Here is a 24,147-nt window from a genome sequence, read left to right on the forward strand (position 1 = left end):
AAAAAAAAAAAAAAGGGGTGGGAGAGGAGAGAAGGTCTGGATAGGTTTTTGGTCTGAGCTTCCCTTCCCTCAGCCTGTTCCAGCCAAGGAACAGTACTGTGAGCTTTGACACAAGTCCTCATGGAAGATAACTAGAGTACAAGTAAAACAATGTATGGCTGAACCCTCCCCTTAACCAAGTGCAAGGTCAGTTTGTTGGGGAGACTTAAAAAAAAAGTGTCAGAGGTGGAACCACCGTCGGAGCTCAGGCCTGCAGGAGGGAGAATAAGATGTGTAGCAATAGTAACTACATTTCAGGGCACATACAGCATCAAGAGTTCAAAAGTGGGGCTGGAGCACTGGCTGGGAGAAGTAGGAGACTTCCTCTCCTCTTTTTTTCTTTTCCAAATCAGTTCCTCTGCCTTAATACCCATTTCTAGACAGGTGTCTGGAAGGTTCTTATCATCCTGGAGGTGGCATAAAATTTTTCTACAAGCAGGTTGGAAATCCCCCCACTCTCCAACAAGCCCTTCATTTTCCAGGAAGCCTAACAATTATGCCTACTATATTAATTGAACACGGATGATATATTTCATTCCTTGAAAGGTTTATTTCAATTCTCTTCTAGTCTACCAATGTTTTAACTCAAATTCATGGCCAAGAGGATGAGGCCAGGGGGCTTCCTGCCATAGGTATTTCATAGCAAAAAAGGACTCTAGTTTTTCTCTTGGCCTGTCCTCCCTGGCCAAGAAGGAGGAGGGGTCCTCACTGAGAGTGCAGCTGGGGAGTTTTGTCATACTTCGATCTTCCAGGGCTGCTGTCGGCACTGGATCTTGTTGAAGTCAACCCTCAGCTGGCCACTTCACAGGAAGAGGCGAAGGCTACAGCCAACCTGGCAGTGGATGTGATTGCTTCAAGTTTTGGTCAGACAAGGGAAGGAGGACATGTTGTCTATGATCACCTTCCTACTCCCAGTTCACCAGATGAATCAGAAAATGAAGCCCGCGTGAGAATTTAGGAAACACTGTGCACTAACGTGGTTCACATTGGGCATTCCAGAGCCGCGAGACATTTGAGGGGACTAAACGGCTGTCTGGGTCAACACTGCCTTAATGAGAACAACTGAGCATTCTCACAACTGTAAAGGTTCTCCTCTCTATTTTGGTGACCAATAACACTACTGTAAATGTATCTGGGTTTTTGCAAGTTTACTGGGTATTAATATATGTTGTACTATGTAAATTTCAAGAAGTCATAAACAGCATTTATTACCTTGGTATATCACATTGGTCTTGTTGCTGTTCCTTCACATTTAAATAGCTTTCCACCTTTCCTCCCTCCTCCCACAGTCTGGTTACACAGTCCATTCTGGCACTGTCAGTCCACAGCAGCAACAGGCTTCTTCCATCCACATCCTTAACACTATGCATTCACAGGGTCAAAGTGCTGGTCCACAAACCCTTCCCTGCGGGAAGTCAATGCTTGTGAAAGAATTTGTAGTAAACCAGGCCTCCCAGGATGGCTAGCTCCAGCAAGATGACGATGGAAAGTAGCAGCTTGTTGGTTGTCACTCTACAAAGAGAAGCAAGTTGGGAGTAGTCAGAAGTTTGGATAACCTTATTTCTATTAATACTTTGGGGTCTGACCTGGGACCAAGGCTGGATACCCTGAGGCAGACTGAGTTTTTGACCACACAGCCAATTAGCAGTAGGTGTATACACATAAGGTTCTTTAGCTAGTAAACGACAACTTGTAGGGTTCTTTAGCTGTAACTATTCCTGTCTACCTCACAGAAATGTTGAAAATCAGGACAATAAAAACCACAGCATAAAAATGGTTTCTTCATTCTAAAATGTCTTCAAATAATAGTTACTTCTTTACTTTAAAATAGCTTTTCTAGAAGGAGAGGTTAATTAAAATATATTAAATGTACATATTGAAAAAGTATACCTTTATGAAATGAGGGTGAATTTTATGTCAGAACAGCAGAAATATATAATACCATTATCTAACCACATAGAGCCACACTAGTTACACACTACAGCTGTACATTAGGCAAACGGTTTTGAAAAGACTCTCTGGTATTAAAGTCCAGCTCATGGATGGGTCCTGCTTTCGGATAAGTACCTAGAAGCTTGGGTAATGCCTTCTAATCCCTTGTGAACCTCTGCCCTTCTTATTCTCCCTTCCCTATATCTCCCTTTGCTCTCCTATAAACCCAGATGGGTAGTTCTACTAGAAAGGCGGTCTAGGAACTTCAAAACATTTATTATCTTTTGTTTACAAAATAATTCAACCCCAGGTTCTCATGTTCACTCTAGGTTTCTTCCTATTCTGCCACCCTTCCTACAAGTTCCAGTATGGACTGTAGTTTTGTTTTGTTTGTTTTTTTTGAGTTGGAGTCTCACTCTGTCGCCCAGACTGGAGTGCAGTGGCCGCTCCCGGCCACCGCAGCCTCGACCTGCTGGGCTCTGGTGATCCTTCCACCTCAGCCTTCCAAGTAGCCAGAATTACAGGCATGTGCTACCACGCCTGGCTGATTTTTTGATTTATTGTAGAGATGAGGTCTCGCTGCCCAGGCGGGTCTCGAACCCGCAGGCTCAGGCAATCCACTCACCTCAGCCTCCCAAAGCCACGGGATTACAGGCTGAGCCACCGAGCCCAGCTGGACTGTAGTTTTGTTTCATGCTAAGTCACCTGTGCCCAAGGTCATGGACACCACTCACCCACTCCCAACTTCACCTTCAGAGGCAGCACTTCCCTTCTGCTCTGAATCTGCTGCTGTCAGCACTCATATCAAGGGTTCTGTTTTTTGTTATTTTTGGTAAAGACTGCTTTACTGGTGACAGTATAAGTCAATACCTATGATCCCCAAAGAAGGGCTCAGTTATTAATCCAATTACTAGCCCACAGAGAGAGCTAAATGAAACTGAATCAAGTGACTGCTATGATGACTGAGGCTACAGCCAGCAGACACAGGGCACGTGCAGCTTCATGAGCTGTAAGAACCATGGTGGCACTACACGGGGGCATCAGTGGGCTACCTTCAGGTGCCCTGGAATTCTATTATCTTCCTGAAACAGCTTTAGTGTCTCTGGAGTTTACTTTTATTTTTATTTTTTTGAGTTGGAGTCTCACTCGGTTGCCCAGACTGGAGTGCAGTGGCCGTTTCCGGCCACCGCAGCCTCAACCTGCTGGGCTCTGGCGATCCTTCCTCCTCAACCTTCTGAGTAGCCGGAATTACAGGCATGAGCTACCATGCCTGGATGATTTTTTGATTTATTGTAGAGATGAGGTCTCGCTGCCCAGGCGGGTCTCGAACCCACGGGTTCAGGCAATCCACTCACCTCAGCCTCCCAAAGGCGCGGGATTACAGGCTGAGCCACCAAGCCCGGCTTGGAGTTTACTTTTAAAATGCCTGTGCAAAGCAGTGCTGACTCCAGGCAGTCAAAGAGCCAGCAGATTCAGAGCCTGTACTTGGTTTGGTCACTGCCCACCAATCATGACAACTCCTAAAGGTTTTGTTTTTTTTAAGTCTACTTCTTGCTAACAAGACAGAACTTCCAGAAAAAGAGATGACTCCCGTAAGGACAAACAGAGCCAAAAGCAAGTGTTAGGCAGTAGCAGTGAAAACTGTTTTCTAACCAAGTTTCAACACAAATATTTCAAGGAAGGAAGCTCTGGTATCCCCAACATGCTGTCTTCTCTAAAGGATGTAAACTGGGATTAAATGTCCTTTCAGTGGAGAAATTTTCCACTGCTCCAAGTCAAAGCAGTATACACTTCTAAGAGGATTTTATCCTGTAATATTTAGTGTACAAGACCTTATTTCTTCATTTCTTCCGACCCAGTTGGTAGTACAGGGGGACTATATGTATGTGTGTGTGTGTGTGTACATAAATATATAAATATGTAAAAATATATATATATATAAATAAAATAAGTCACTATTTTAAGCTTTTCTGATGGAAAGATATTAATAGAAATTAGTTTTGTGACTTTTAAAAACTTACTTTCTGGACATTGAACGGAGAATCTTTCGACTTTTGCTCAAGTTTTCACTTGTATTTACCAGCTGAGAAGAGAAAACAGCAATTATTTTCTCCTTCTTTCTAAAGTACACACTATACAATTTGAATATTACTAAACTATCAGTGGGTATTAAGGAGTGTATATTGAAAAACTCAAAAAAAAAAAAATCAAACCAATGTATAGGATGGCCTCTGGGTATAAGCAGAAGAACCTGGAAAGGACACAATATTTTAGTACTCATCAAGTAGGTTTAGGAATCATTATATATCCCAAGGTTGCTGTTGGAGACAGACTTCTGAGACTGAGCTAATCTTTCACCTTGGCTACTCCCAACAGGAATGCTCCAAATGTGTCTAGTCAGTTACTATAAAGCAACTTTGAGAAACTTAAGGTTTGAATTTCATCAGCCAAATTCCAGGAAAGCCTCTTGAGTTGGTGTTTTTGTGGGCTGGTGGGTGACTACTTTTGGGATCTGGTTATCTTTTTTCTTTACCCCTTTAAGAGACAGTTACATTGCCCAACTCAATAAGTAAACACATACGTTTATAAATAGATAAAACCAGCCTAGGCAACATAGCAAGATCTTATCTCTAAAAAAAACAAAAATTAGCCAGGTTTGGTGGCATGCCCCTGTAGTCCCAGTTACTCAGGAGGCTGAGGCAGAAGAATCACCAGAGTCCAGGAGGTTAAGACTGTGGTGAGCCATGATGGTGCCATTGCAATCCAGCCTGGGCGACAGAGAGAGACTCTGCCTCAAAAAAAAAAAAAAAAAAAAAAAAATGACAACTATGTTGAACTGTGAAGGCAGTTAATCTCCATGGCCCTCTCCTTTTCTTTTTCTTTTTCTTTTTTTTTTTGAGTTGTAGTCTCACTCGGACGCCCAGACTGGAGTGCAGTGGCTGCTCCCGGCCACCGCAGCCTCGACCTGCTGGGCTCCAGTGATCCTTCCACCTCAGCCTTCCGAGTAGCCGGAATTACAGGCATGTGCTACCACGCCCGGCTGATTTTTTGATTTATTGTAGAGATGAGGTCTCGCTGCCCAGGCGGGTCTTGAACCCGCGGGCTCAGGCAATTCACTCACCTCAGCCTCCCAAAGGCGCGGGATTACAGGCTGAGCCACCAAGCCCGGCTGGCCCTCTCCTTTTCAACTGCCAGCTACTAACCCATATAGCTGAGGGATATTCCATCTCCAGCAGATGGCCACCTGCCAACTGTTTCCATTTCCTAGTGGCTTTGGTAAATTGATCTCTCAGCTCATTCCTTGGCTTTTAAATTCAACCAGTACACCTGGTATGTTCAGAAACCAAAACCTACATGTAAGCAAATTGCACTCTCCATAACTTGCCTTGAATTTAGTATTTTATTTTGAATTTTCACTAAAGAGGGAAGGGCATCACTCTGACTTAGAGGAGATCTGTAGCTATAAGAGGTATAAGAACATCTTTCAAATTCCCACACTGAACTAGTATTTTCTTTTTTCTGAGTTGGTATCTCACTCTGTCATCCAGGCTGGAGTGCAGTGGCATGCTCACGGCCACTCCAGCGTCGACCTGCTGGGCTCCTGCGATTCTTCCGCTTTAGCCCTCCAAGCAGCTGGAACTACAGGCGTGCGCTAACACACCTAATTTTTTAAAATTTATTTATTGTAGAGACGAGGTCTCACCATATTGCCCAGGCTGGTCTTGAACTGTGGACTCAGGCAATCCTCTCACCTCAGCCTCCCAAAGTGCTGCGTTACAGGCTTGAGCCACTGCACAGATACCCATTCAAATCTTGGCTATGTTTTTCACTTTGATTTGTCTCATGCTATTAAAAATATACAAATTGCTGAGTGTGGTAGCTCATGCCTATAATCCTAGCACTTTGGGAGGACAAGGTGAGAGGACTGCCTGAGCTTAGGGGTTCAAGACCAGCCGGGGCAACTTGGTGAGACCTCATCTCTACAATTAAAAAAAAAATTAGTTGGGCATGGTGGCATGCGCCTGTGGTTCCAGCTACTTGAAAAGCTAAGGCAGAAGGATCACCTGAGCCCAGCAGGTCAAGGCTGCAGTGGCTGTGACTGTGCCACTGCACTCCAGCCTGGGTGACAGAATGAGGCTCTGACTCACAAATAACACCCAAAACCCACAAATTGTACTATTTTTAAAATTCCTATGTAGAATAACTCATTTATGGAAAGGGATAAATAAATGAGCTACTTTTCAGAGTCTCTCAGAGTGATAGTAGATTAGAGGTCCCCAACACAGTCATCATTTGGCTTAAGTAGATGTGTTTTTTCCTATAATAATCCAACTTACCACTCTAGGTAACACGAGTAAAGAGTTACAGTTCAGCACTGAACTATAATTTATAAATCTATAAACTGTCAGTGGTACTATTTTATGACATGTGAAAAATAGCCGTGGCTCTAAATGATAGAGTGTAAGTAAGCAGATGATATTTTCATAAGAGTAGAAGAATATTCCATTAGATATATGAGAAAATCTCAGACTGGTGGTTTTGAATCCTTAGGTGCCTTTTCGACACATTATTCTCTTGCCAAAGACAGAGAACATGGGAATTAATAAGGATGAAGTGGCTGCAACCTCATCTCAGTCTTTTCCTTTTTGAGTTGGAGTCTCACTCCGTTGCCCAGACTGGAGTGCAGTGGCACACTCATGGCCACCCCAGTGTCGACCTGCTGGGCTCCGGCGCTCCTTCTGCCTCAGCCTTCCAAGCAGCTGGAACTGCAGGTGCATGCTACCACGCCTAGCTAATTTTTTTTATTTATCGTAGAGACGAGGTCTTGAACCCACTCACCTCACCCTCCCACAGTGCTGGGATTACAGGCTGAGCCACTGAACCTGGCCTTTTTTTTCTTCACTAAAACAAAAATTTCCAATGATGTCTAAATCCTAAGGATAAAATTACTCTTCTCAGCCAAGCAAACCAAAAATAGAGAAAAACATAAGAACCCAAAAAGGGTTCTTCCCTGACCTCAGAATTGCTATGGCTCTGGCCTCACATGACATGTAGGTGTAGTACCCTCTCTCCCTATGTTTGCCCTTTCCCTAGCTGCGCAGACTTACTCTACTCTTGGTACGTTCCAACTGGTCTCGCTGTTCTCCCAGCTCTTCTATGATTTCTGAGCCAATCTGGTCAGTCTCTGTGGCAATCCGATGAGAGCGCTCAATACTTTGGGTGGCTCGGTTCAGGCTTTCGGTGCCTTGCAGAAGCAGCGCCCTTTGAGACTGCAGACGATTCTGACAGGGGCATGGAAGGGAATGTTAGACTTCTTCCATTATAAATCACTGCAGCAAGTTCCTTATGACCTTCCTCATCTAAGAGGGGATATGGTGACAATACTTGTCATTACTTATAAGACAGAACCAAAGACGCTAATAAGCTACAAGATCCTTTTCAACGTCACAGACTAAAAAGCAGAACCGGGAGTCCAATCAACAGGAACATAATACCTCCATTTCATTGTTTTTTACATTTAGGAAAAGCAAGGAAAGAAGGATTAAAAACACGAGCATTTTCCCCGTGGTTGTGATAAATCTGCACTGTTCCATGTGCCTCCTGAACTAGCAACTTCTGAAAGGCAGCAGCCCAGATTTGGGAAGTGCAGGGTACCTGACAGTGCATATAATACAGCCTGTAACTTTGACAGTGCTATTAGCAAGCCAACTACACTGTAGCCCTAGAAAAAGATTAATTCACTGAAAAGTCCCACTTGACTGGTATTGAGCACTGAGGGGCTATTGTTTTTACCCCGAGCCTACAGCACCTGGTATTCCCAGGCAGTCTTCCACTCAAGTACTAGCCAGGCCTGACCTTGCTTAGCTTCTGAGATCAGATGAGATGGGCGCATTCAGGGTGGTATTGCTGTAGATGAATAAGCTATTCTTGTTCAGCACATAAAGAAATCATTTACAAGTCTGAGACACTACTGCATTCTGGAAAAAGCTTACATGGCCATACTCTTGGAGAGCCCCAGAAAAGAATTTCACCTCAGGCCAAACACATACAAAAAAACAAAAACTTCCAAGTTGCCACAATGTGATCTGCAATCAGGGAAGGTAGTATCTGGGGCTCATGTAAGCTCCTAGTTGCCCTGATTTCCTAAGTGCCCTAATTTTCTAAATCCCCACCAAAGTGTCACTCCACCTGTAATCCTACACACAGACAGCATGAGGACAAAAGTAGCCTTTGTCAGGCCAGAACTAACAGACAGAAATAAGAGCAGCTCTAAGTTCTTAGTAATTCAAAGCACACACACAATCAAAGGGGCCCTGCTCACGTAGACCTGTTACAGAGCAAGTGAACACAAGTGGTAGGACACCATTAAGAAGGACCTTCACTTAATCAGTTGCACACAACCAGTGAACCCAGACATCAGGTGAGCTCAGAGGAAGAAGGAAAATAAGTTGTTTTTTTTTTTAAAGAAAAGATGCAGATTTTCAATGGATTAAGCTAAAGAAAGAGCAAGAGAAGACAAGAAGATCACATAAATCAACCTCAGACAGACCTAGAACTATAATCCCACTGAAAGGGTATGTGCAATTAAATGACCTTCTATTATTTTCTGACACTAATAACTTTAAAGTTAAATTATTGTTTGGACTCACCCCCCTTTTGGAAACACATGGCTAAAGTCACTTGTAGACTCCCACTTTAACAAGCTCTGCCTGTCTGTCTGCCTGCCTTTTTCCAGCCTCCCTTTTTGTGTGATCTGACGTCAGCTTCTGACCTGTGACAGTCTTCCATGCATCCATTTCAGAATTTTACAACATTCTCAAAATGTCCAGTTTTTACATCAGCATTGTCAAGCCAATATCATTCTAATGTCTCTTAAACTATGAGCAGGATGCATCATGAAAAAGGATTTGTTTGTTTAAAACTGGATTACTAGCCTTCCTACCCATGTTCAGTCTACCTTGGTGGGTCTCTTTTTACTTCTCTTCTATGCTATCTGCCAGGCATTTCTACTCTGTACGATATTTGTGGAATACAATCCAAGGCAGCATGTTAAACTTAATATTTGAGAAGTATTATTTTATTCCTTTAACCATCTGGCTTCTCTAGATCACTTCAGAATGCAGATTTTCGTGTTTTTTTTTTTTTTGAGTGGGAGTCTCACTCTGTCACCCAGACTGGAGTGCAGTGGCCACTCCCGGCCACCACAGCCTCGACCTGCTGGGCTCTGGCGATCCTTCCGCCTCAGCCTTCCGAGTAGCCGGAATTACAGGCATGTGCTACCACACCCGGCTGATTTTTTTATTTATTGTAGAGATGAGGTCTCGCAGCCCAGGCGGGTCTCGAACCCACGGGCTCAGGCAATCCACTCACCTCAGCCTCCCAAAGGCGCGGGATTACAGGCTGAGCCACCGAGCCCGGCTCAGAATGCAGATTTTCAATTAGTCCCATTTGTAAATCAGAATCCTGAGGGTTAGAGAGGGAATCTGGCTCACTTTCCATAACAACAGAATAAAATGATAAAAAGCTCCTTCCTGAGAAGTATCCTGCATATCAATTATTGGGCCATCTTGATATTAAGGTAAAGGAAAGCTTGGATTACTTTTGTAACAATACTCTGAATAAATTAAAAACCTAACTGAAATTTTAAGGCATACTTGAGTAAGCAATTCCAAAAGTTATATGAAATAATACAAACTCAAGAAGAAAACAAATTAGATCAATGTGTCAGAAAATAGAATCCAGATAAAATAAGACTAGGTAACACATATACCACCATACAAAAAGCACTATTACATATATGTACGTATCTGATAAAAAGAAACATAAATATGCATATGGTTAGAAAGACTAGCATTAAATAGAGCGGGTATCAAGGAGAGAAGGGGAATTGGATGTGGAAAACAAGGGGGACAGCAAAACAAATCTGGTATACACTAAGAACAAGAACTATACTCCAACAATATGGTTCATTTTGGTACCACAGGACCTTAAGGAAAAACAAAACAAATAGCTAAAGCTTACCATATGCTCATTCTCTACAGCATACGAGCCATATTTCATGTCTCCTCGGCCCCCAGGTGTGGCTGTCAAAGGTGTGCTTCTCACCTCCCGATGGAGTCTGGCAAGGTCCTTCCGGTAGTTTCGAAGTTTAGACATCATGGGGTTACGGAAAGAGAGGGGTGCATAACGTAGTTCCTCTTCCATCTCTGCCAGCTGGAAAGGCAGACAGTAGTGAGTAGATGGGCTGGCTCTTTCCTCTCTCATCTAGGGACATGCCTAGTTTGGACTAATCAAACCACAGATTATCCTAAATAAATAACTCAACTGTATGTTCCATGAGGCAAGGACCACATATGGCATGTTCACCTCATTCTGAGTGCCTGGCAAACACAGAGCAAGCACTCAAAAAGTATGCAATGGCCGGGCGCAGTGACTCATGCCTATAATCCCAGCACTCTGGGAGGCCAAGGTGAGAGGAATGCCTGAGCCTGCAGGTTTGAGACCAGCCTGGGCAACTTGGCCCAATCATCTCTATAATAAATCAAAAAACTTGGAAGGCGGAGACGGAAGGATCATCTGAGTCCCACAGGTCAAGGCTGCAGTGACCATGAGCATGCCACTGTACTCCAGCCTGGGTGACAGAGTGAGACTCCAACTAAAAAAAAAAAAAAAAAAAGTATACAATGAATGAATGAATGGGAAAACTAACAGAAGCACCTTATAGCTTATTAGACATTTTCATATATTTTGTCACTTAATCCTCACAACAGATCAATATGATAGGAAATACTTTTTCCATTTCATATATGAGATCTAAAGAAACCTGCTCAAGATTACATATGAAGTTGGGATTCAAAATCTTCAACTTCTCAGTTCTTTCCAATAAACCAAATTTTGGGCCTGGTATGGGTCAACATTGCAGTCAAGAGTGCTTTGAAGTTTACTGTACTAAAAATTATAGGGATCTGGCATTAAGGTTCTTCCCTTCCTCCTCTTCCTCTTTCTGAAAATCATTTATGCTCCTTTCCAAGTCAGGAGATAACCTGGGGCCCACAGAGCAGGTTGCTTTGGGAAATCAGACTTCCATTTTTCTGGGTAAGTAAAATGTAGCACCTGGACATGTTCACAAGTGGCCCAAAATTATCTTCCTCTGCCTGGGATGGCCAGAGTAGGACTGTTAATTTTGCTAAGTCCAGAGAAAGAAAGTATCTGAGCACCAAACAAATCTGTAGTAGTTATATGATTTAAAAAATACTACCGAGATATTAACTGAAAGAGGAGAGATAGGTATCATGGATAAGCCCAACTGTACTCAAGTATTAGGTTTCTAGTACTCTCATTATGAAGAAGATAGTTTCCAGGCTGGTAGCCTGGTCCTTCTTGAAACAGATGCAGAACTGAGAAAAAGATGCAGATAAGCTTCCTTCTCAGACCTTCATCAGGATAATTGGAAACTTGAGAAACTGATCTTCAACAATGAAGAAGAGACTTCTCTGGCCTAAAGAGAATTTTTCTTTCAATCTGCTCTGAGGCTGCAGAAAATAGGGGCATTTATTTCCAGAGTATTACTAGAGACCAGGATTTTAGCTTCAATCTTAGTGGGTCTGCTGAAGTTAAAGCAAAATAAGATAGAGTTAGGACTCTTGCTTCCAAGGGGTTAGAGGAAAAAAAAAAGTCACAAGAAAGAAGCAATTATTAAACTGTTCAGCAAACTGAACCTACTACTTTTTGAGACAGGGTCTTGCTCTGCTTCCCAAGTTGGAGCACGGTGACACAAACAGTTCACTGTACCCTCGAACTCCTGTGCCCAAGCAATCTTCCCACCTCAGCCTCTCAAGGACCAGGACTACAGGTGCCACCACACCCAGTTTATTAAACTTTTTTTTTGTAGAAGTGGAATCTCGCTATATTACCTAAGCTGGTCTCAAACTCCTGGCCTCAAGTAATCCTCCTGCCTTGGCTTTCAAAAGTGCTGGAATTATAAGCATGAGCCACCTGGCTCAGCCCTGAACCAACTTCTGACAAAGCTTAGGGTCTTGCCTGATAACTCGTGGTTCATGCATGTCTTGCCTAAGGCACCATGTCCAGTTAGTAAGCTGTCTTTTAAGACAGAAAGGAGTCATTAAGGCCACCTCTGTAAAGGTCACATTAATGGCTGTTAAAAAAAAAAAAAGACAGAAAAGAGGCTGGGCATGGTGGCTCATGCCCTGTAATCCCAGCACCTTGGGAGGCCAAGGCAAGAGGACTGACTGCTTGAGCCCAGAAGTTTGAGACCAGCCTGAGCAACAACAACAAAAATTTTTTACACTAGTTGGGTGTGGTGGTGCATGCCTGTAGTCCCAGCTACTTAGGAGACTAAGGTGGAAGGATTGCCTGAGCCTAGGAGGCTGTGGCTGTGGTGAGCTGTGATCCTGCCAATGCACTCCAGCCTGGGCCACAGAGTGAGACCCCTGACTCAAAAAAAAAAGACAGGAACATGGCTAGAATCACCTCTGAGCTACATTTTCTGTAAGTTTAGCAAAGAACAGTAACCTATCTTAATGACCAACTCTTAGAGGTTTTATTTATTTATTTATTTATTTTTGAGTTGGAGTCTCATTCTGTCACCTACGCTGGAGTGTAGTGGCACGCTCTTGGCCACCACAGCCTCGACCTGTTGGGCTCAGGTGATCCTTCCACCTCAGCCTTCCAAATAGCTGGAACTACAGGTGCACGTCACCATGTCTGGCTAATTTTTTTTGTATTTATTACAGAGACGAGGTCTTACCAAGTGCCCAGGTTGGTCTTGAATCCCTGGACTCAGGCAATCCTCTCACATTCTTAGAGGTTTTAAAAAATCTCTTGGGTAAAGGTATGAAAATGCCCCTACTGCTCACATCAAGAATGTATTATCAGGCCAGGCATGGTGGCTCACGCCTGTAATCTCAGCACTTTGGGAAGTGGAGGAAAGAGGACTGCCTGAATCCAGGGGTTCAAGACCAGCCTGGACAACATGGTGAAGACCTCGTCACTACAATAAATCAAAAAATTAGCTGGGCATGGTGGCATGCACCTGTGGTTCCAGCTACTTAGAAGGTTGAGGCAAAAGGATCACCTGAGCCCAGCAGGTTGATGCTGTGCTGGCTGTGGACATGCTACTGCACTCCAGCCTGGGTGACAGAGTGAGATTCCGGCTCAAAAAAAAAAAAAATCAAAGGCTCATGTTTCAAGAGAGTCTTCAAGCTTTGCCCACTGTGTTTGTCAAACTCCCTCAACACTCATCGCCAGAACTAACCTCATTATGTAAGAAGTAGTCAAAATCAAGATCAATAGAAGCAGTTCATCTGTGATCAGATCACAGCATTACTTCTGGGAAAGACCAACACCAGGGAGAAGAAACAAGGACTTGGTCCCAGTTCTCACCGTTTCATTTGCTTCCTGTTGCTTTTCATCAAAATCTCGGATCAACTTCTTCTTCTCTTCTAGAAAAGATAAGGTTCAAATGCTCATTACTGTTTCCATGCATTTGTGAAGGCCATTCCCTCTGCTTAGAATAAACTACCCATTCCTCCTCTGGAGGGGCAGCAGTACTTAATAATCCCTAAAAAGCATTTAAAAATGTTTTGGGAATTATCACAAGGGAAGGGGGAGGGGCATTATTACTGGCATTTCATGCCCAGGAATCAAGAATACCCATGCTTGGGACAGTCCTGCATAATTACTTGGTCCCAAAATTCAATATCATCCCTACTAAGAAACACTACAGGTCTAAGTGAATCATTTCAACATTATTCTCTTCCTCCATCCTAACTACAGGACCAGGCACCCTTTCGCCAATAAGAATGTTTCTAATACTGGCTCTCTGAGATCTCTGCCCCCACAGCTAATCACGTCTATATTAACTTGCATTCCTTACTTTTATGCAAAACAAATTCAAAATCCACCTACTTTGCTCGCTGTGAGGCTGCATGGTATGATACTGGTTTCTGGGGGGTGGGGGGAGGCACTGGTTATGACTGGCAGTAAGAATGTCATTCTCCTTTCAGTTCCCTCCCAGCCCTTCCCACTGCACCACTTTGGTGGTACTCTGTCTTTAATACCTAAAAATGTCTAATCTTCCCTCTCAACAAAAATAGGATGGGCTTCACCCTCAAAACAATAACACCTAACTAAAGTATTATTTTGTCTTCACATATTTTCTGATTATTTAAATAAATTATCCTACAGATTTTCCAGTTAAAACATGCTATCAGTCTAGGAGTTCAAGACCAGCCTTGCAACATAGCAAAATCTCATCTCTACAAAAAATAGAAATATTAGCCGGGTGTGATAGTGTATGTCTGTAGTCCCAGCTACTTGGGAGGCTGAGGCAAGAGGATCGCTTGAGCCCAGGAGGACGAGGCTGCGGTGAACTGTGCACTCCAGCCTGGGGACAGAGTGAGACCCAGACTCAAAAAATAAATTTAAAAAATAAAAAAATGATGCCAAGTTTCCTTTTAAAATAACTTTATGTATTCAATAAATGTATTTTACATGAAATAAGTTGGTACAAAGAAAATGGTTTGGTAACTGTTAAAATGCCTGGCTATGGCAAAAAACTATGAAGGGGATACCAGAATGCTGTCACTTGGGAACCATCTGCATAAGAAAGCCCTGGGTAGTCGGGAGTCAGGCTCTGGTGCCAGCTTGAGCCTGATTCACATGTAAGCCTGGATAGCTTACTACATCTCTTTGGGAACTGACCTCCGTTCTTGCTATGAAATGAGGAAGCACCTTGGGAGGCTGAGGTGAGAGGACTGCCTGAGCCCGCGGTTCGAGACCTGCCTGGGCAACTTGGTGAGACCTCATCTCTACAATAAATCAAAAAAGTAGCTGGGCGTGGTAGCGCGCCTGTAATTCCAGCTACTTGGAAGGCTGAGGCGGAAGGATCACACAGGTCGAGGCTGTGGTGGCCGGGAGCGGCCACTGCACTTCAGTCTGAGCGACAGAGTGAGACTCCAACTCAAAAAAAAAAGAAATGAGGAAGCAGATCATCCCTTCATATCTAACAAGCAAAAATCAACCCCATTTAGGAGAAGCTTGATTTAAAAAATGTATACATTCAAATGAATGTTCTCTCTGGAAACTTTTTACATAATCTACTCATTACCACAATACGATATCTGTTGAAGTCATCATTTAAAACTACCTTCACAGTCTGGGATATAGTCTTCAATTTTTTTTTTTTAATTATGGCAAACTATACATCACATAAAATTTACCATTTTAAGTATACAGTTCAGTGGAAATAAGTAAATTCATGCTATTGTGCAACTGCCACCACTAACCATTCATGAGAACTTTTTCATCACCTCAGGTGAAATTCTGTACCATCAATCACCAACTCCCCATTCTATGAACCTGACTACTCCAGGTACACAATATAAGTGTAGTCATACAATATTTGTCCTTTGTGTCTGATTTATTTCACCCAGCATAAAGCCTTCAAGGTTCATCCATCTTGTAGCATGAGGATATGGTTTTTTAAGCCTATGCATTTCCCATTCAATGTGACTCCTAAACATAAGCCAGCCCCTCCATCAACGAAAGGAAGAGCAATCCACTCCACTGCTAGAGGGCAAGATGATGAGCTGGGCTTATGGAGAGATGGCATGTGGATATTCAATGTGCTGTCCTGAGATATTCTTGCATGATTTGCCTACCCTGATTTTTTTTTTTTTTGAGTTGGAGTCTCACTCTGTCACCCAGACTGGAGTGCAGTGGCCGCTCCCGGCCACTACAGCCTTGACCTGTTGGGCTCTAGCTATCCTTCCGCCTCAGCCTTCCAAGTAGCTGGAACTACAGGCACACGCCACCATGCCCGGCTAATTTTTGATTTATTGTAGAGATGAGGTCTCGCCAAGTTGCCCAGGTGGGTCTCGAACCCGCGGGCTCAGGCAATCCATTCACCTCAGCCTCCCAAAGTACGGGATCACAGGCTAAGCCACCGAGCCCGCTGCCTACCCTGATTTTTATCTTAAGCCCTGACTTTTGAACCTGACCTCACATAAGATACAATGTCACTGTAATGCTTTATACAGACTTACATTTTGTTAGTCACAACAGCATCTAATATGTCAGCTGTCTCCTACTTTTTAAGGGCCCATGAACCGTTTTGGATGTATATGCTCTACTTGATTCTCACCTTGAGATCAAGCTCTTCTAGAATAGGAACATTTAATTTGTCTTTTTCACTTTGCCCATAGCTCTTCCCTAGACATTGCTACTGCCTGAAAGAGCAAATGACAACACACCCTTTACAATGTCTCATCCGTTGTTGTGTGACATTCCCATAATATAGACAAGAAACTCCAGAAATTTTTCTCCACACCACACATCATTCACAAAATCCATTGCTCCACTTACTGTTTTAAAAAATAGGGTTAAGTTCAGCCATGGCAAATGGTACAAATCTTGACCACCTGTGATGTAACTAAAATGAGCATTAAAGCAGCTGTTACTATCCCTGACAGGGCTGTGCTCTCAGCCACTGGTAATGAAATGATATGTGGAAGCAAAAATGGCTACATCCGGAGCAGTATCATATTATTCCATAACAAGCTATCACAGGCTGGGTGCAGTGGTTCATGCCTGTAATCCCAGCACTTTAAAAAGCCAAGGCAGGAGGATTGCCTGTGCCCAGGAGTTTGAGACTAGCCTAGGCAACATAGCAAGACCTCATCTCTACAAAAAAAATAAAAATAAAAAAATAAAAATTAGCTAGGTATGGTGGCACACACCTGTAGTCCCAGCTACTTGGGAGGCAGGGCAGGAATGCCTGAGCCCAAGAGGTGGAGGCTGACACACACACACACACACACACACACACACACACACACACAAAGCTGTCACAAAAGTGCTGAGTGTCATCCCTCCTGACCCAAGCCAGAGTAGGAAGCAGTTATTCTACACACATGTGCATTCCCTTCTAGAACTATGTTAGTTGTAAAGTGTCTCCTTTATTCTTCCTCTGTTAATGGGCACGAAAATCTGCATTCTCAAGAGGCAAATTCTAGATTGACTCAAGGTAAGTACATAGACAAAAGTAGAGGGAAAAGAGGTAGCCCACAGAACCACTATCCTTTCCCCCAACTTCCTGCGTTGGAATCCTCTACTTTCCACCTGATTCCATAAAACACACTTTTTTTTTTTTTTGAGTTGGAGTCTCACTCCGTCACCCAGGCTGGAGTACAGTGGCACACTCACGGCCACCCCAGGGTCGACCTGCTGGGCTCTGGCGATCCTTCTGCCTCAGCCTTCCAAGTAGCCGGAACTACAGCCACTCAATGCCATGCCTGGCTAATTTTTTAAATTTATTGTAGAGATGAGGTCTCGCTGAGTTGCCCAGGCTGTTCTTGAACCCGTAGGCTCAGGCAATCCTCTTACCTTGGCATCCCAAAGTGCTAGGATTACAGGTTTGAGTCGTCGCGCCTGACCAAAACACACTCTTTCTCTTATAAGTGCTCTATAGTTTATACGCTTTAAAAGAAATATGCTCTTTTTGAAACAAGTTGAAGAATTTCATCACATGCATGAGATCCTTTATGGACTCCTGAGACTTAAAACAAAAGCCTTTGAAATAATTCCTTCCGTTGATGAAGCCACGGAAGTAGACACTTAAAGGTTCAAAAGAGGCTGATCCCTATCCACCGGAGAGGGCTCAATAGCTTTTTTAATGAAACCAATGAAATCTAGTGCTGGGATAGACCTCAGAGATCATCTAGTCTCTACGCTTCTCCCTTTGGGGCTGAAGGAACTAGAGCTGGAAGCAGCTCGGTGCCTGTCCTGCTGTCACAGGACTAAATGTGTGATAGTGCTACTTAGAACGCAAGTCTCCCGACTCCCAGTATACTGCTTCTGTACATGACAATATACAACTGAGGGACATTTTTGTCTTTAGCAACCAGTAAAATTTGTTAAAAACAAAACAAAAAATCTCTTTTTAAGGGAATCAAAATTAATGCTACAATCAACTACACAACAGCAGGACTGCATCCTGGGTAGGATGGGCACCAGAAACAAGAATAAGCCACTCCAGGCCGGGCTCGGTGGCTCAGCCTGTAATTCCAGCTGGAGGCTGAGGTAAGTGCATTGCCTCAACCTGCGGGTTCGAGACCCGCCCGGGCAACTTGGCGAGACTTCATCTCAACAATAAATCAAAAATTAGCTGGGCATGCTACTTGGAAGGCTGAGGTGGAAGGATCGCCGGAGCCCAGCAGGTGGAGGCTGCGGTGGCTGGGAGCGTGCTACTGCACTCCAGTCTGGGTGACGGAGTGAGACTCCAACTCAAAAAAAAAAAAAAAAAAAAAAAAGAATAAGCCACTCCAAACTGTACTATCTCCTCCTCACAAGGCTGCCCAAACCAGTCCCGTGTGAGGGATTCTGTGATGGATTTATCTCCTCTGGTAAGCTGGGTGGACGGTAGCACCATCTCCTGGACATGGAATATAAAGCAATCAGCCTGCTCTGGAAAACAGAGCTGGAGAAAACCTGCCTTCATGTTTGAAGGAGAGAGGGGCACAACCTCTCTTCCATAAGGGGGGTTGAATTACCAGCCCAAGAATGACTATTCTTGGCCCACTGGAATTGTAGAAATAACTTGAATTTCACCAGGAGCTCAAAAATATTTGGTTAGGTTGCTTCTGCTGCCTCACTGTGGCATTTCTATGACCTACACCTCCTATGTATAGACTTGATCTCACACTGCATTAAATTTAAAAGTACCAAATCCCTCTCAACTCGTTTCCTCATCTGCAAATAGGGACTATAAGAGTGCTAACCTCAGAGTTGTCTGAAAGGATTAAAAGAGATTATACACATAACAAGCACCCAGCACAGTAAGGTTTCAACAAATAGGAACTACCAATGACCGAAAGTTAATCCTTAGGTAGGAAGGTCTAAGAGCAAAAACCAAGTTCACCAAAAATTATGAAGAGTTGAAATAATTAAAATTAAAAATAATTAAAAACACCAGTTTGTAACTGGTGTTTACCTACCTGCTGAATGTGGCCCTCCATGGTAATTATTTTTTTCTAGCTCCCAAAATAATAAGGTCTCATGTATAGATGCTGAAATTTAAATAAAAGTGTATGGAAAACTTTCAATAATTTTACCATACTCATTAAAACATATGGAAAGATGTCTTCAGATATTGTAAAACCAAAACTAGAAATCATGGCTATAGGCACTTAACATATCAACTAAGCCGGGTTGGGTGGCTCAGCCTGTAATCCCGCACTTTGGGAGGCTGAGATGAGTGGATTGCCTGAGCCCACGGGTTCGAGACCCACCTGGGCAACTTGGCAAGACCTCATCTCTACAATAAATAAAAAAATCAGCTGGATGTGGTAGCACGTGCCTGTAATTCCGGCTACTTGGAAGGCTGAGGTGGAAGGATCGCCGGAGCCCAGCAGGTCGAGGCTGCAGTGGCCGCTCCCGGCCACTGCACTCCAGTCTGGGCGACTGAGTGAGACTCCAACTCAAAAAAAAAATATCAACTAGATCAAGAAATTATAGCACTCTCAGGTATCTGGAGTGACCTCTTCAGATGTTGCAAAACTAAGACTAGAAAGTATGACTGTAGGTGCTTAATGTTATATTAAATGGGTTAATAATAGTTGTACATGGTAATGGGCAGTCACTGCTACAAAAACTTCCTAAATTAGGACATACTGTATCTGCTAGTCTTCAAAGGCAGAAACTGAATGTAGACTATACTCTGGGGAAATAAACACAGGCTTTGTTTTTGTTGTACTAACAGGTATATATAGCCATTTTAAAAGTAATGAAAATTCACTCATAAGTGGACCCTGAACATTTACCATCATACTATAAGAAAGGAATTGGCAGTAGCGGGATACTGTGGGTGGGGAGGGGGTGAACCACATAACATCAATAAGGGTACCTGATCTCAAACCAGGCAAAGTGGGCACCAAAGAGAGGTCCAAACTTTACCTGTATGATGTTTACTTGTATACCTAATCCTGAATTGTACTCCACATCTTAAAAAATAAAAAGTAACAAAAATGTGAAAAACACAGAATAGAAATAAATAAATCAGAGTCATATATTATTAATATTTTCTTTCCAACAATGCACATTATTTATACTTTCTATCATTCAACAAACATTCATGGAGAACCTAGCATGTGCTAGGCACTGCTCTACAATGCTTAGAATACATGATAAACAAAACACAAAACAGACATATTAGGCTTATATTCTAGTTCAGTGGCTTTCAAACTGGAGCTCTTCAAACTTCACTTATATTAATAACAATGGCCACTGGCTCTCTTACTGCTATCAGGCAGTATTCTAAGGGCTTTACTCCTTTACTGACACTCTATACTGAGTCTAAATGTCTTTTTTGTTGCCCAGACTGGAGTGCAGTGGCATGGCTCACAGCCACCGCACCCTCGACCTGCTGGGTTCAGGCGATCCTTCCGCCTCAGCCTTCCAAGTAGCGAGAACTACAGGCAAGTGCCACCACGCCCGGCTAATTTTTTGACTTATTGTAGAGAAGGGGTCTTGCCAAGTTGCCTAGGCTGGTCTTGAACCCATGGGCTCAGGCAATCCTCTCACCTCGGCCTCCCAAAGTGCTGGGATTATAAGCGTGAGACACTGTACCTGGCCTCAAATGTCTTAATGTGACATTCAGTTTCCCTCCTGTCTAGCTTTGTCTCACCTCTGCCTGCTTTCCCACACATACCCTAAGCTCCTCAGTTGGGAGTGTTCAACTTCTTATTCCTGGGTTGCCTCTTCCCGTCCACCTGTATGGCAACTCCCAGTCAACCCACCATATTTCATATGAAGTTCTTTTTGTGAAGCTTCCCTCTCCCCGCCATACCCAAGTTAGCCTTTTTATGGTTTCAGATAACTTTATTTTAGGATTCCTCACACACTTTATTGTAAATTTGCTTCCTTTTAAGATAAGAACTCTCAGAAAAGTCCTCAGGGCCCAGGAAAGTGGCTGATATGTAATAATTCTCACTGTATGTTTACTGAAAAAGGACTGAATTAGTTACAGAGCATAAGCTACAGGCAAGAGCTATACTATGTACATTACACAGGGCCTACTAATTCACAATGGGAGTTAAAGCTCTGACAGGTTTATTAAGTCGTTTCTGAACTAGAAAAAGAGATTCTGAGATGAAGCCCTGTGTGTTTAATTAAAATCAATTTTCTCAACAAATATTTACTGAGCAGTATGAATGAGGTAGTGAACAGGAGATAAAGTTGTTGCAACTCATATTATAATCCTGGGGTTATATGCATACTTTATACTCCCTTTTATAATGAACCACTTTCTCCATAATGAACCCACTCCCAAGATGACCACATTAATCCATTCATGAGAGCAGAGCCCTCATTGTCTCATCACCTCTTAATGGTCCCACCTCTCAATATTGTCACAATGACAATTAAATTTCAAAATGAGTTTTGGAGGTGACATTCAAGACACAATAACTAATCCAGTTTTCTTAAGAGACAGAATCTCACTCTGTCACCCAGGCTGGAGTGCAGTGGTGTGATCATAACTCACTACAGCCTTGACCTCCTGGGCTCAAGCAATCCTTCCACCTGGGCCCCTCGAGTAGCTGCGAGTAGAAGCACACACCACCACACTCATCTAATTTTTAATTTTTGTGTAAAGATAGGGTCTAGCTATGTTGTTCAGGTTGGTCTTGAACTCGGCCTCAAGCAATCCTCCAGCTTCAACTCCCCAAAGTGCTGGGATTACAGGCATGAGCCATTGCGCCCAGCCCAGTTTTCTATTTTTCAAAACAGAGTGCTCTTTTGCATTATTTAGCCTTACAGAAACAAGCATTGCAAAAAATAATTCAGCAGCAGGCTAGAAATGCAGTCTATTATTTTTCAACCACATAAATAAAATCTCTTCAATAACTTTTAACTGCAGCCCATCATATTTAAGAGGGAAATCTTTCAGCATGGTCTACAAGACCCAGTCCTGCCTTCCTCTCTCCTTTGCTCACTCCATCCCAAACATCCCGCCCTTCCCACTCTTCCTTGGACACACCCAGCTCATTTCTGCTTCAGACTTTGCAGGGCCGTTCCTGCCTCCTGACACTTCTTCCAGATTTCTGGTTTACTCCCTCGCTCAAGTCTCTGCCCAAATGCCACCACCTCAGAGTGACCTCACGGTCACCCTATTTAAAATGGAAGCTCCCCACCCTAGTCCTTTACCCTGATTTATTTTCCTGTATTCCTTAACACTGCATCTTAACAGTTACATATTGTTTATCACTCACCCACTAGAATGGGGATCTGTGTATTTTTCACTATACTTTGCAATATTAACCAGCACATATGTGCCTGGCCCATAGTAGCCTCTCAATAAACATAATTCATATGACCTTGGCTAATTCATAGAGCAAACATTCATCTCTGACCCTTAAGTAAAAACAATAAAACAAAGTCTCCTACTCGCCATCAAGTTCTGTCCAGAGGCTAACCACTATGGCAGGTTTTCCTATGGATATAGGGCTGGAAAACTCTAGCTCCTCCATTCAGAGACTGCAGGCACACAGTCTAAGCAGCAAGAAAATTCAGAAGAAGATCCCATCGAAATGCCACAGTCCTGGTTTTAAAGACCAGCCCCGCCCCCCATAACTGGTATTTACCAACACCCAAAAGTGATGGTTCTTTCGGTTTCTTAACCCTTTTTACGCTACGACTCCTTTGTCAGTCTGGTGAAAACTACGGTCCTCTCCTGAGAACAACGCGTTTAAGTGCGCAGAAAAAAAAACAGAGCTGCAATTACGGGCTGGAGGCTTAAGAGCCCCTATGCTCTTCCCGCCACGATGAAAAAAGCGACAAGGAAATGGTGAGGGCCACGGAAGGGTCTCGGGGAGACGACACCCGCCGTCCCTCCCCGAGCACGTCCCCCGCGCACTCCAAGTGGCGGCAGGGGAAGGCCGGGGGCTCGGCCGCAGCCGGCCCTCGGGGGCGTGTCTGAGGATGAGAGCGAAGGGAAGAGGGCGCGGGCCAGGAGGAACTGGGGGCTCCCAGGCTCGGCCCACCGCCGCCTCACCGGTCCCTGCCGTCCCCAGCAGCCGCTCGGGCACCCCTTGCAAGTCTTCATGGAGGCCGCGGAAGATCTCGTGCAGCTTCTCAAAGTGCTCTGAGGAGGCGGCGGAGGTGGCCATGGCGCGGGCCGCGATACAGCAGCGGCCGCCAAAGTCCGGGCGCCGGGCCGGTTTCTAGCCCGGCGCTCAGCCACCCAGACCCACAGCCATCACGGCGACCGCCGCGCAGCCGCCGCCGCCGCCGCCGCCGCCGCCCAGGAAGAAGCGCTTCCGGGCTGCAGTGGGTCCTCTCACGCCTGAACGCCCGCCCCTCCCGGCCTATCACTGTTGGGGCGTCCGGCGAGAACGCCTGTCGGGAAGGCTGAAGGGCCGCGCTACCTTACGGCTCTAGGGGGAGCAGTGCCTCGCCGGAGCGAGCGGCCGACCCTAAACCCTGGAAATCCCCGGCCCGGGGCTGGAAGAGCGCCTGGGCAGAAGAGGTTGGGGGACCACCACGACAGGCATCTGCCACCCCCGTCTAGGGCCCTGCCGGCCAGCAGGGGGCGGGCGCCGCAGTGCATGCCGGGGGATGTAGTTCGGCAAGAACGCACTCACCGTGGGGGTCACGTGCTGCCCCGCCAAGAGGTTACCTTGCGCTGCGGCCGCTAGAAGTGGACCCGCAGTGCTGCGGTTGGTGGTTCTGTGTACCTGGACGTCTTCTTCATTGTCCTCGCATCTTGCTTCGCCACCCTGACTTCCTCATTTGGTGTCCTTACTGGGAGCGTTCAGTCCTGGAGGGTGAAGGGGATCCCCACGACGTCCGAGGTGCAATCCCGGCATTATGACCCCCAAATAGGCACTCAGCCTCTAGCGGTCGGATAAGCCCCGCGCACTAGACTGCCTCGTGCATTTGTTCACAGCAGGTGTTTAAGCGCAGGCATTGTACAGGGATCTGGGCGCATGCTGGTGAATAAAAGCTTTTACTTTGCTCTTAGGTAATTTATAATCTGGTGGGGAAGGCGGGCCCAACTTCATCAGATCTCATCTGCCACTAAATAGAACGTGTTAATGATTATAAAGTCCTCTCCTGCACCCCATTGGGCATAAATCTCTATTTCCACTGATTTCATGG

General features: G+C 44.4%; 2 protein-coding genes across 4 annotated transcripts in view; one reads left to right on the forward strand and one right to left on the reverse strand.

Moving 5' to 3' along the window:
- ARG2 (arginase 2) overlaps positions 1-1,322 on the forward strand; it is a 40,061-nt gene extending 38,739 nt beyond the window's left edge. The window contains exon 8 of the mRNA XM_008060063.2: positions 792-1,322. Coding sequence (XP_008058254.1) covers positions 792-997 — 206 coding nt within the window. The 3' untranslated portion in view covers positions 998-1,322. The remainder of the gene's footprint in view (positions 1-791) is intronic.
- VTI1B (vesicle transport through interaction with t-SNAREs 1B) lies at positions 1,222-23,328 on the reverse strand. 3 transcript variants are annotated; one of them, XM_008060061.1, is made up of 6 exons: positions 23,042-23,328; positions 13,375-13,433; positions 9,994-10,185; positions 7,080-7,253; positions 3,993-4,054; positions 1,222-1,551 (listed from the first exon to the last, which is right to left on the reverse strand). In XM_008060061.1, the coding sequence occupies exons 1-6, from the start codon at positions 23,154-23,156 to the stop codon at positions 1,455-1,457; spliced, it is 699 nt and encodes a 232-aa protein (XP_008058252.1). In that variant the 5' UTR covers positions 23,157-23,328; the 3' UTR covers positions 1,222-1,454. The 3 variants fall into 3 exon arrangements, with proteins under 3 accessions (XP_008058252.1, XP_021569042.1, XP_021569041.1); XM_021713366.1 differs by having other exon boundaries at positions 1,414-1,551; positions 3,989-4,054; XM_021713367.1 differs by lacking the exon at positions 13,375-13,433 and having other exon boundaries at positions 23,042-23,268.
- Between the last annotated feature and the right edge of the window lie 819 nt (positions 23,329-24,147).

The sequence above is a fragment of the Carlito syrichta genome, unplaced genomic scaffold (genome assembly GCF_000164805.1).
Source record: "Carlito syrichta isolate Samal-C Ts95f unplaced genomic scaffold, Tarsius_syrichta-2.0.1 Scaffold304507, whole genome shotgun sequence".
Lineage (NCBI taxonomy): Eukaryota > Metazoa > Chordata > Mammalia > Primates > Tarsiidae > Carlito > Carlito syrichta.

Bases quoted from the DNA above. Each gene is read 5' to 3' on its own strand.
- VTI1B (XM_008060061.1), bottom strand. From the start codon at position 23,156: ATGGCCACCTCCGCCGCCTCCTCAGAGCACTTTGAGAAGCTGCACGAG. The intron at 10,186-13,374 runs GTGAGAACTGGG...CTGCCTTTCCAG, and splicing joins AACAGGAAGCAAATGAAACG to CTGGCAGAGATGGAAGAGGA. The intron at 1,552-3,992 runs GTAAGTTTTTAA...TTCTCTTTGTAG, and splicing joins CTCCGTTCAATGTCCAGAAA to AGTGACAACCAACAAGCTGC.